The 12,582-nt window shown below is 35.8% G+C and overlaps 1 protein-coding gene across 6 annotated transcripts in view; it reads left to right on the top strand.

Annotated features, from left to right (window-relative positions):
* TBC1D19 (TBC1 domain family member 19) overlaps nt 1-12,582 on the top strand; it is a 162,626-nt gene that overhangs the window by 84,009 nt on the left and 66,035 nt on the right. For all 6 annotated transcript variants that reach the window (XM_057547469.1, XM_057547470.1, XM_057547471.1 and 3 more), the window contains 3 exons: nt 4,852-4,924; nt 8,290-8,328; nt 10,524-10,636. In XM_057547469.1, coding sequence (XP_057403452.1) covers nt 4,852-4,924; nt 8,290-8,328; nt 10,524-10,636 — 225 coding nt within the window. The remainder of the gene's footprint in view (nt 1-4,851; nt 4,925-8,289; nt 8,329-10,523; nt 10,637-12,582) is intronic.

Genomic DNA, 12,582 nt, shown 5'->3' with positions numbered 1-12,582 from the left:
CATGGAGGCTAAATAGTTCACTAGTAAATAACCAAGAGATCACTGAAGAAATCAAAGAGGAAATTAAAAAATACATAGAAATAAATGACAATGAAAACACAATGACCCAAAACCTCTGGGACACAGCAAAAGCAGTTCTAAGAGGGAAGTTTATAGCAATTCAATCTCACCTCAAGAAATAAGAAAAATCTCAAATAAACGATCTAACCCTACACTTAAAACAACTAGAGAAAGAAGAACAAAGAAAACCCAAAGTCAGTAGAAGGAAAGAAATCATAAAGATCAGCAAAGAAATAAATGAAGTAGAAATGAAGAAAACAATAGCAAAGACCAGTAAAACTAAAAGCTGTTTTTTGAGAAGATAAACAAAATTTATAAACCCTTAGCCAGACCAATAAGAATAAAAGGGAGAGGACGCAAATCAATAAAATTAGAAAGGAAAAAGGAGAAATCACAACTGACACCGCAGAAACACAAAGGATTTCAAGAGAGTACTACAAACAACTATATGCCAAAAAAAATGCACAACCACAAAGAAATGGACAAATTCTTGGAAAGGTACAATTTTCCAAGACTGAACCAGGAAGAATTAGAAAATATAAACAGACCTATCACAAGTAATGAAATTGAAACCGTAATTAAAAATCTTCCAACAAACAAAAGTCCAGGACCAGATGGCTTCACAGGCAAATTCTATCAAACATTTAGAGAAGAGCTAACACTGATCCTTCTCAAATTCTTCCAAAAAATTGCAGAGGGAGAAACATTCCCAAATTCATTCTATGAAGCCACCATCATCCTGATACCGAAAGCAGAAAAAGATATCACAAAAAAATGAAAGTTATAGACCAGTATCACTGATGAAAATAGATGCAAAAATCCTCAACAAAATACTAGCAAACAGAATCCAACAGCACATTAAAAGGATCATACACCATGATCCAGTGGGATTTATCCCAGGGATGCAAGGATTCTTCAATATATGCAAATCAATCAATGTGATACACCACATTAACAAATTAAGGAATAAAGACCATATGATCATCTCAATAGATGCAGAAAGAGCTTTTGACAAAATTCAACACCCATTTATGATAAAAACTCTCCAGAAAATGGGCATAGAGGGAACCTACCTCAACATAATGAAGGCCATATATGACAAACCCACAGCAAGTAGCATACTCAATGGTGAAAAACTGAAAGCATTTCCACTAAGATCAGGAACAAGACAAGGATGTCCACTCTCACCACTCTTATTCAACATAGTTTTGGAAGTCTTAGCCACAACAATCAGAGAAGGAAAAAAAATAAAAGGAATCCAAATCGGAAAAGAAGTAAAACTGTCACTGTTTGCAGATGACATGATACTATACATAGAAAATCCTAAAGATACCACCAGAAAACTTCTAGAGCTTATCAATGAATTTGGATACAAAATTAATGCACAGAAATCTCTGACATTCCTATACACCAACAACGAAAAATCAGAAAGAGAAATTAAGGAAACGCTGTCGTTTACCATAGCGACAAAAAGAAAAAAATACCTAGGAATAAACCTGCCTATGGAGGCAAAAGACTTGTACTCAGAAAACTGTAAAACACTGATGAAGGGAATCAAAGATGACATAAACAGATGGAGAAATATACCATGTTCTTGGATTGGAAGAATCAATGCTCTGAAAATGACTATACTACCCGAAACAATCTACAGATTCAGTGCAATCCCTATCAAACTACCAATGGCATTCTTCACAGAATTAGAACAAAAAATTTTACAGTTTGTGTGGAAACATAAAAGACCCCGAATAGCCAAAGGAATCTTCAGAAAGAAAAACGGAGTTGGAGGAATCAGGCTCCCTGACCTCAAACTATACCACAAAGCTATAGTAATCAAGACAGTATGATACTGGCACAAAAACAGAAATATAGATCAATGGTACAGGATAGAAAGCCCAGAGATAAACCCATGCCCATATGGGCACCTAATTTACAACAAAGGAGGCAAGAACATACAATGGGGAAAAGACAGCCTCTTCAATAAGTGGTCCTGGGAAAACAGGACAGCTACATGTAAAATACTGAAATTAGAACACTACCTAACACCATACACAAAAATAAACTCCAAATGGATTAAAGACTTAAATGTAAGATGAGACACTGTAAAACTCTTAGAGGAAAGTATAGGAAAAACACTCTTTGACATAAACCGCAGCAAGATCATTTTTGACCCACCTCCTAGAGTAAAAGAAGTAAAAACAAAACTAAACAAATGGGATTTAATTAAACTTACAAGCTTTTGCACAGCAAAGGAAACCTTAAACCAGACAAAAAGACAGCCCTCAGAATGGGAGAAAATATTTTCAAATGAAACAACAGACAAAGGATTAATCTCCACAATATACAAACAGCTCGTGGAGCTCAATCTCAAAAAGACAAACACTCCAGTTAAAAAAATGGGAGGAAGACCTAAACAGACATTTCACCAAGGATGACATACAGATGGCCAAGAGGCACATGAAAAGGTGCTCAACATCACTAATTATTAGAGAAATGCAAATCAAAACTGCAATGAGGTATCATCTCACGCCAGTCAGAATGACCATTATCAAAAAATCTAGAAACAATAAATGCTGGAAAGGGTGTGGTGAAAAGGGAGCCCTCCTGCACTGTTGGTGGGAATGTAAATTGATACAACCACAATGGAAAACAGTACGAAGGTTCCTTAAAAAACTAAGAATAGAACTACCATATGACCCAGCAATCCCACTACTGGGCATATACCCTGAGAAAACCGTAATTCAAAAAGAGTCATGTACCACAGTGTTCATTGCAGCACTATTTACAGTAGCCAGGACATGGAACAAACCTAAATGTCCCTCGACAGATGAATGGATAAAGAAGGTGTGGCGCATATATGCAATGGAATATTACTCAGCCATAAAAAGAAACAAAGTTGATTATTTGTAGTGAGGTAGATGGACCTAGAGTCTGTCATACAGAGTTAAGTAAGACAGAAAGAGAAAAACAAAAACACCGTATGCTAACGCATATATATGGAATCTAAAAAAAAAAAAAAATGGTACTGATGAACCTAGTTGCAGGGCAGGAATATAGAGGTAGACATAGAGAATGGACTTGAGGACATGGGGTGGGAGGGGGAAGCAGGGCGAAGTGAGAGTAGCATCGCCATATATACACTACCGAATGTAAAATAGTTGGCTGGTGGGGAGCAGTAGCATAGCACAGGGAGATTGGCTCTGTGCTTTGCGATGACCTAGAGGGGTGGGATAGGGAGGATGGGAGGGAGGCTCAAGAGGGAGAGGATATGGGGACATGTGTATGCATATGGCTGATTCACTTTGCTGTGCAACAGAAACTAACACAGTATTGTGAAGCAGTTATACTCCAATAAAGATCTATTAAAAAATAAATTAATAAAATAAAATAAAATACTGGCTATATCCCCTGTGTTGTACAATATATTCTTGTAGCTTATTTATTTTATATGTAGTAATCTATATCTCTTAACCCCCTATCCCTTTCTTGCCAAAAGGGAATTTCTTGAAACTGAAATTTATTAACTCTAAAGAGAAGTTGCTGACTAATTCCTGTTCACTAATTCAGTGTTGTAGAGACAGCAGGTGGGAACTAGAACTCAGTAGTGTGGTTCACTATTTACTGACTCCCCACTGTTATGTGTCACTTAGCACTGTGCTAAGAACGGGAGGTGCAAATGTGTGTAAGAGATAGTCTCTGTCTTCCAGGAGCTTCAGGCTAATGAGGAGATGGACAGTAAAAAGATAATTTCAATATGGTGTGATTATATGCGTTGATAGAGGTTGAAAAAGGGTAATACATGTTAATAGAGAAGGAAATCTGAGATTAGGGCCCAGGTCTACTGACATAGAGTAAAAAATATCCAAAGCAGTGAATTTTTACCACTTGAGTCATTAAAAATTGGTAACATAAGTTGCAGTGCTTCTTAAAAGTATAGATTAAAATTAGTTTAGTTAAAAATTGAAATATAATGGCAGTTATTTAAAATTGATACAAAATGAAATGTGTGTATGTTAGGCTGAATAACTGTCTTATGAGGGACACAAATAACTTAAATAATCATAGATAATTATGAAGGATTAAAACTAATTCCATTTTTTAAAGGAGAAGGAAGTTTGGTTTTAGCAATTAGAATAGTAACAAAACACTGAGGGAAATATTAATAGAAATATTTAATTACTTAGGGAATAAAAATAATGTGAATACTATGGGGTTGTTTTTTATATATTTATAAAACAACAGACAAACATGATTACTTTCCTTAGACATTAAGGAAGTAGTAGAGGAAGTCTGGAGAATAAATCTAATTTATTCTTATTTTAGCAGAGTACTTGATAGTCTAATTTTACTTAAAAATTAATTTAAGTTGTTTTGGATATTTGCAGTGTTTATTTGATTAAGAGCTGAGGTAAGTACAGTACCATAGAAAGCACAGATACAGAATTATATTGGTAATTTTAGACAATGAATTTAGAAAATAAAATTGCTAAGTGCTACATATGCTGTATGTGTACGTATGTTTCAGGAGAGATTTAAATTTTATTATTCTTTCCTCGGAATAATTATTCCTTACTTTTACTGATTAGTTTGTTACCTAAAAAGGGAAAATTTGGACTAAAGCATTACTATTTAAAAGTTCAATAATATTCTTTTCTTCTTTAGATATTTGAATGAAGCAAAGATTTATTTTACATTGTGATTTTCATTTAAGTTGATGTTTAGGTGAAGGTGATTTTTTAAAATAATGTGTAGCAAAGTCTGAGATGCATGGTAATTCTGTGTGTTATTTTTCAGAAAGAATTCTTTGTGGAACTTGGCTTAACTGCAGGACAACTTGGTGTAGATGACTCTACACAAGTGCCTCCTGGTTAGTATTTCTCCCATATGGCATATACTAAATGAAAATGAGAGTGAGGTTAAGGTTTATCTTGCCATTTCCAAATTAATCTAGTAACTTTTTCATATCTGACAACTAACATGCTTTTTGCCTCTCTTTGGTTACTATTAATTATTGAATAGAATCTTGTATGTTACAATTATTAGAGTTCAACTAGATTTTGTCTCTTTATCTGAGGGTCTTTAAAATAATTTTGAAAACTCATTAGACATATGTAAGTCATTTTGTTGGCAAAATTCTAAGAGAATGGCTCAATAAATTTGCATGAATTGGACACATCTAATTAAATTACCACCCAGATAAACTGAAGCCCCTTCCTGCCATCTTTCAATCTTTATCCCCTGTGTCAAGGATAACCACTGTTTTTACTGTTCAAATCTCATCTCTTGCCTCCTCACAGTGTCCCTCCCCCTCCTGCTACTCCCATCCCCACTTCCACACACATGTGTGTTCTCTCTCTAATCATACTTGAGAAACTGCTGCAAATTTTTCAACTGTCCAGATTGATGGCTCTACCTCCTCTAAATCTTCTGCATCATGATCATCACCATCACCATCATCTTTAGAGGATTTCAGCAGATCTTCAAGTTCCTTATTGATAAGGGTTTCTCTACACTCTTCTGTGTGTTCCTCAACATTGTCTTCGATCATGTCAGAGAAGCCTTCCCCACCAAACTTCCCTTGCAACATTCAAAATACTACTGACTTCTGCATCAGTAGTGGAGAAGCCCCTGAAATCACTGATCACCTCACTGCAGAACTGCCTCCAGCATGCATTGTTGCTCTCAGGCCTTAAGGCATCTACAGCCTCTGCAGGAAGCAAAACTGCACCTGCAGTTGTGAAGCTCTTTCATAAATCGATAATGCTGCTCAGTCAGGGTTAGCATCGGGGGCAGCACGAAACCTCCTGAAGGCGAAGTAGGTGTTAATTCACCTCAGTGCGCTGCTGCGGGAGACAGGAACATCACGTCCACATGCTCGCCAGTGAAGCAGAGAACGTTGTCAGTTATGAGGAGGACCTTGAATGGCAGCCCCTTCTCTTCATCCCTTTACTTCAGGAATGAAGCACTGATGGAACCTCTCCAAGAACAAAATGGCCATCGCCCAAGCCTTCTTGTATTGCTAGAACATGGGCAGGCAATTTTTGTTTTTGTTCTTAAGGGCCTGGGGATTGCTTGCTCAGTAGATGAGGTCTGGCTTGATCAGGTGACCTGTTGCATTGCCACACAGCACCAGCCTAAGGTGATCTTTCCAGGCCCTGAACCCTGGGGCCTGCTTTGCACTCTTATGGATATAAGTACAATTGGGCATCTCCTTCCAAAACAAGCCCATTTCATCACAACTGAAGATTTGCTCTGGAAGGTAGCCATTCTCTTCTGTAAGTTTTTTGAGCTCTTCTGAGAATGCTGAAGCTGCCTTGGCATCAGCCAATGCTGATTCTCCAATGATCTCTAAGTTCTTGAGGCTGTAGCACTTTACATAGTTAGCCAGCCATCCCTTACGAGCCTTAAACTCCTTCATTCTCCTCAACCCCGTCACAGTAGTATGCACAGAGGCTAAGTGCTTTTTCACACATCATTTTGCCATGAACAGGGATATGCTTCTGTGACATGTCCTCCAGCCACATACTTGATGCCTTTGCAAGCATTTTGTCATGAACGAGAGACCAGTTTTGCTGTTGTAGGGGCAGCACAACACTTCCACAAATTTTAGCTTCTTTCTGCTTTATTTTGCAAATGCGCAGTTTGTTCTTACTGACCTCATGGCCCACCTTGGCAAGAAATATGCCACTTTTCAAAAGGTCTAAGATTTTAATTTTCTTGTTGAGAGATAGCACTGAACGCTCCCTCTTAGCCTTTGAGGGATTGTTTAGCTTTTTAAAAAATTATTATTATTATTATTTTTAAAATCTTTATTGGAGTATAATTGCTTTACATAGCTTTTGAGGGATTGTTTTGACCACTTAATTGCTCTTTAGGAGCCATTTTTCCACAGAAACAAAGGGTGCACACAACGTAAGTGACAAATAAACGAGACACAAGGTGAACAATACTCAAACACAAGTGCTGGAGACTGAGGATCCATGAAATGGCGGGAGACTACAGCAGGGTATGCCAACACATCAGTTCACTCACACAGATTCAGTGTAGTGCTTGGCACACAGCAAATTCAAGTTTTGCTTTTTGGAACTTTCTGGAATTTGTTTTCAATCCGTGGTTGGTTGAATCCACAGACATAGGGGGCTGACTATTATCAATAGTGCTTCTGTGAATATTCTTGTGTAAGTCTCCTGGTGCACATAGGTATACATTAAGATGTGCACCTGAGAGTGACATGCTGCTGTCATAGGGCGTGCATATATTCAGTGTTAGTAGATGTTGCCAAACAGTTTTCCAAGATGGCTGTACCGATTTACACTCCTACCACCTTTGTATGAGAAGCTCATTTGCTCCATTTCCTTTGCATTTAGAATTGTCAGTCTTTTTCATTTTAGCCATTGTGATGGGTGTGTATTTCATAATGGTTTTAATTGCATTTCTCTGGTGACTGATGTGGTTGGGCATCTTTTCATATGTTTATTGGTCCGTTGGATTATCTGTTTTGTAAAGAACCTGTTCACAGCTTCTGCCTATTTGTGTCAGATAGTTGTCTTTTTTAAATTGACTTACCGGGAGTGCTTTATATGTTCTAAGTACAAGTCCTTTGCTGGATATATGTATTGCAAATATAGTCTTCCACTCTGTGACTTACCTTTTCACTCTCAGTGGTATCTTTTGATGAACAGATATTTCTTGGTTTTAATATGATCTAGTTTAGGAGGTTTTTTCCATTATGATTGGTACTTTAAAAACAAATCTTTGTTTCTCCCATACAATCTTTTTAAATGGCATTCGTATAGTGGGATTATCTATATAGTATTAAGGCTTTTATTAGATTTGCTTTTTGGTAGAATAGAGTAGAAGTAGGGATTTGCAAATAAAGCTATCAATAAGTTTTGTTTTGTTTTGTTTTTAGGAAAAAAAAGTTAAAGATGAATGGACAGAAACATTTGTGTTGTGAGAAGATATTCTGTATTATTTTAACAAAGGAAAATTAGTTTATCAATCTTTTCTTCTGATTAAATATACTTCCTTTTCATTTCTACAAACTTGAAATAACTTAGAAAAAAGATTTTTCTACATATAAAGATAAATATTCTTATAGTTTCCTGGAGAGCCATTCAGCTTTGAAAATAATTAAAAGCATCAACACCAGAAAAAATTTACATAATATTGTTCTAAATGTGGCTGATTATATTTGTGTCTAATAATTTTATTTTATTTTATCATTTTTAGAACTTTTTGAAAATGAGCATGTACGTATTGGGCAAAAAGGTAAGCTTTTGATTATACTTATTTTAATTTATGAAAATGAGATAGTCTCAAGTAAATGTCTGTATCATATACCCTCAACTAAAACTTAATCTCTGAGAAGCTAAAGACCTAAAAAGGAATAAAATTTAACAATGTAGATAAAACAATGGGAATCTTTATAAAGAGGGGAAATGCATCAATTTGGCTTTATCAATAAATGTCAGATAAAGAAGTACACAGATGGTTCACTAAAAAGGAAATGATAAATGCAGGCACGCGTTTCTCAAGGATATTAGCTTAATCCATTCAACAGTAGAATTTCATTTTAAAATCAAAGAGCCAGATTCTCTCTTTGATGTGCCCACACCCTTCTCATTAGTGTTAATAGGAATATGCTCCTGCATCAGGAGAAAATAATAACTGTCACACTTCCCAGCGACTGTTCACCATGGTAGGGCTTAATAACTGAAGCAGCTGTTAGCGTTCTGGAGAATAAATTTTCCCCATCTTTTTAAGATTCTTTTCCTTATTTTTATAAATCCTGTTTTGTCTTTGAAATATGAAGTGCAGGTAAGTCTTTGTGTCAGAATAAATCTTCTATGGCAATTATATTATCATGTTCTAAACTCCCTATTCAATTTTTCAGAATCCTATTTATTTAGAAGGCTGCATTTGTATGATTTGATATTTTCATTAAATACAATTGCAAGTTATCATGTGGTCCCTTTGTTTCATTTTCATTTAGTGTAAGATTTTTTCCTTTTTCTTTTAAGAAGAAAATATAAGAAAACAAAACTGTTTGACAAATATCAGCAGTTGTCTAGTATTTCTTCTTTTGTTTTTATTTTTTTATTTTTTGGTTTTGTTTGATTGTTTTGGAGGGGGGCTTAATTTCCAGACTTAATAGCTAGTATTTTCATTAACATAAAGATGAAAACAAAAGGATAATATATTAATTTTGTGAACTTGACTGCTTATGAATAATTTTTGGCCTTTTTAAAAGGTTATCAGATCTTTTTTGTTTTTACTTCTTTAAAAATTCCTCGGGCTTCCCTGGTGGCGCAGTGGTTGAGAGTCTGCCTGCTAATGCAGGGGACGCGGGTTCGAGCCCTGGTCTGGGAAGATCCCACATGCCGCGGAGCGGCTGGGCCCGTGAGCCACAATTGCTGAGCCTGCGCGTCTGGAGCCTGTGCCCCGCAGCGGGAGGGGCCGCGATGGGGAGAGGCCCGCGCACCGCGATGAAGAGCGGTCCCCGCACCGCGATGAAGAGTGGCCCCCGCTTGCCGCAACTGGAGAAAGCCCTCGCACGAACCGAAGACCCAACACAGCCAAAAATAAATAAATAAATAAATAAATAAATAAAAATTAAAAAAAAAAAAAAATTCCTCTTTTCTGTTGATTTTGGCAGATAGCTAAAAAGTCATCTAATAGAATGGATATCTACATTCTTTAATAGTTTTTTTAACTTTGGGGTTTATTTATTTATTTATTTATTTATCTATGGCTGTGTTGGGTCTTCGCTTCCGTGCGAGGGCTTTCTCTAGTTGCGGCAAGTGGGGGCCACTCTTCATCGCGGTGCGCGGGCCTCTCACTGTCGCGGCCTCTCCTGTTGCGGAGCACAGGCTCCAGACGCGCAGGCTCCGTAATTGTGGCTCACGGGTCCAGTTGCTCTGCGGCATGTGGGATCCCCCCAGACCAGGGCTCGAACCCGTGTCCCCTGCATTGGCAGGCAGACCCTCAACCACTGCGCCACCAGGGAAGCCCTCTACATTCTTTAGAATTCTCAGTCATAATACTTCAAATAGCATACCACTTCCAAATACTAGAACATTCATGACTTAGTAGAATATGCATAAGAAATTTAGGGTTTCTGTAGCTATGACTTCATGTGATCATGAAATCCAAAAATTATTCTATATATGCATCACAAGTTTCACATCCATGGAGCTATAGTTAAAGCACAGTGAAATCAAGGTACCTACATTAAAAACTTTCACCTGGTTGGGTAGGAGGTGGAGGAGCTTACGGCTTGAAACTTACAGGGCTGTAAATAAGGCCACATCAAAAATCCGAGAGTAAAAGACGATTGTCAAGATATGATGCAATTATGTTAGACATAAAGATGAAATGTTAGCTTACCATAAGATTTTTAAAGATTTCAATGTTATTTCTTACATTATGAATTTTCTAATGAGATTTTAATATACTTTTGACAGTTCTATCAGAACAAGATAGTGCTGCTGCCCAACAGTATATCAGACAAGGAAGTCCCACAGCACTGAGAGCTGAATTATGGGCTCTCATTTTGAATATTTCCAGCCAACCTGAGGTAAGAAGAAAAAGGACGGGCCAGATTTGATATTTGTTTTTCAAAGACCTGCATTCAAAGTAGAAATATTTTTTTCTTAGTCTAATATTTACTCCCTTTTTAATTTTCAAATTCACTGTAGTTTAGAGTTCTAAGATAAGATTAACATATAATTTAATCACTGTGTGCTTAACATAGACGTTTTTGTTATTAATAATTAGTTGGATAGTGTGAACCTATACATACAACAGAACAATAAGTAAAATGTTAAGAAGTGGAGTCCACCAATTTAAATCAGTGAAGATGTGTGGTAGAACTGGGAGTTATAATAGGGAGAAATAAAGATGGACAGCTCGATATATGTAAATGACTACTTTGTCCCTACAGTTACTTTCAAAATATGCACGATTTTTATGGTTTTAAAAATTGACAGATTATGTGGGAATGTTATTTTTCTAAGTATAAGAACATTTTATTTTAGGAAATAAAATGAATATGAAGAGAAATCACCAACAGACAGGTAATAGATTCAGTAAAGAAAAAACTGTAAGACATTGATTCTTTTTGAAATATTTTGGAGATTTTTTTTTTTTTTTTTTTTTTTTTTTTGCTGAAGCTCACTGATCCTATAAGTCATCTATTTAAAGATTTTAATAAATAGCAAACTAATAGTTCCTTAACCTAGCGGTTAAAAACATGGGTTTTGTTTAGAATCATATGACCTAGTTTCAACTCCTAGCTCCCTCAACTTATTTGAAATGTCATTGAGTGAGTTAAATATCTTCAGACTGCAACTTACTCATACTTAGATATAGGTAATAATTTTTATATCCCAGTGTGGTTGAAAGAATTAAATGAAATCTATGTGAGTCTTTTATTAACACAGTACTTGATGTAACAGGTCACCATTGATGGTAGCAATAATAATTACATATTACATGTAATTATGTTATAAATTAATTATAATTTATAATAATGCAGTTTTTAAGAAAATCAAACATTATTAACATATATTATAAAAACTACACCTGTAACCTTTGCAAACTATGGATGCATGCTTGTGTGTGTGTGTGTGAGTGTTTTAAATCTTGCACTCTGAACAGCACTATCAAAAATCACTTGCTTCTTTTTTGAAAGAATGAACCTTGTGATTTATTTTAGAGCAGTTTTAAACCAAATGATACTGCTGATGTTTTGAGGTGACACTTTAAAAGTAACAGTTTACAAAACAGTTTTGAGTGTACACTGGACATTTTTTGTGAGTGTATCAACTCTTGTAGAAGAGGTAGTAATTCTTGTCCTGACCTAACTGTGTAGATGACCTACCAACTTCACTGATCAGGAGCTAAGTTAGCAAGTCCTGTCTCTGCAGAGGAACTACTACCATTTCAAAAATAGATTTAGAATTTTTCCAGAAGTATAGTTGTAGAATAAAAGTAGTAATCCCAGATAATGATTGTATAAAGTTCAAAGGCAGTTTTTACACTTGAATTCTGGAGTTAATAGTTATCTTGATTTTCTATATTCAAAATGACAAATCTGTAAATAGAAATTAATATGATCAGAAGGCAATCTTGATTTTATTGAATAAAACATTTTCTATCACTTACACTTATTTTCACTGTAAAAGTGTGACCTGGACAAACTATAGCAGTTCCGAAATAATTGTTGTAGGTGGTACATTAGAGGGTGGAGGGGGAGAGAGTGAGAGACGGAGAGAGGGAGAATACTTACTTCTTATGAAGAGTACTTTATCAGAACTTTTTGTTCAATTACTTTTCAATCACTTAAAATAAGCTGCACATACAAATGCATCATAGTTGAGGAGTTAGAGAGATAAATGGAATATTTCAAATGTCACACTCATAAAGCTATTTTTAAACTCTTACCTCAATAGAAAGACTTGGGATTTAATGCTTTAAGTTCCTAGCTGTTAATTTAGTTAGTACTTTTACTAGAACATTATT

The sequence above is a fragment of the Balaenoptera acutorostrata genome, chromosome 5, assembly GCF_949987535.1.
Source record: "Balaenoptera acutorostrata chromosome 5, mBalAcu1.1, whole genome shotgun sequence".
In the NCBI taxonomy this organism is placed as follows: Eukaryota; Metazoa; Chordata; class Mammalia; order Artiodactyla; family Balaenopteridae; genus Balaenoptera; species Balaenoptera acutorostrata.
This window is presented reverse-complemented; position numbering and strand designations above follow the sequence as displayed.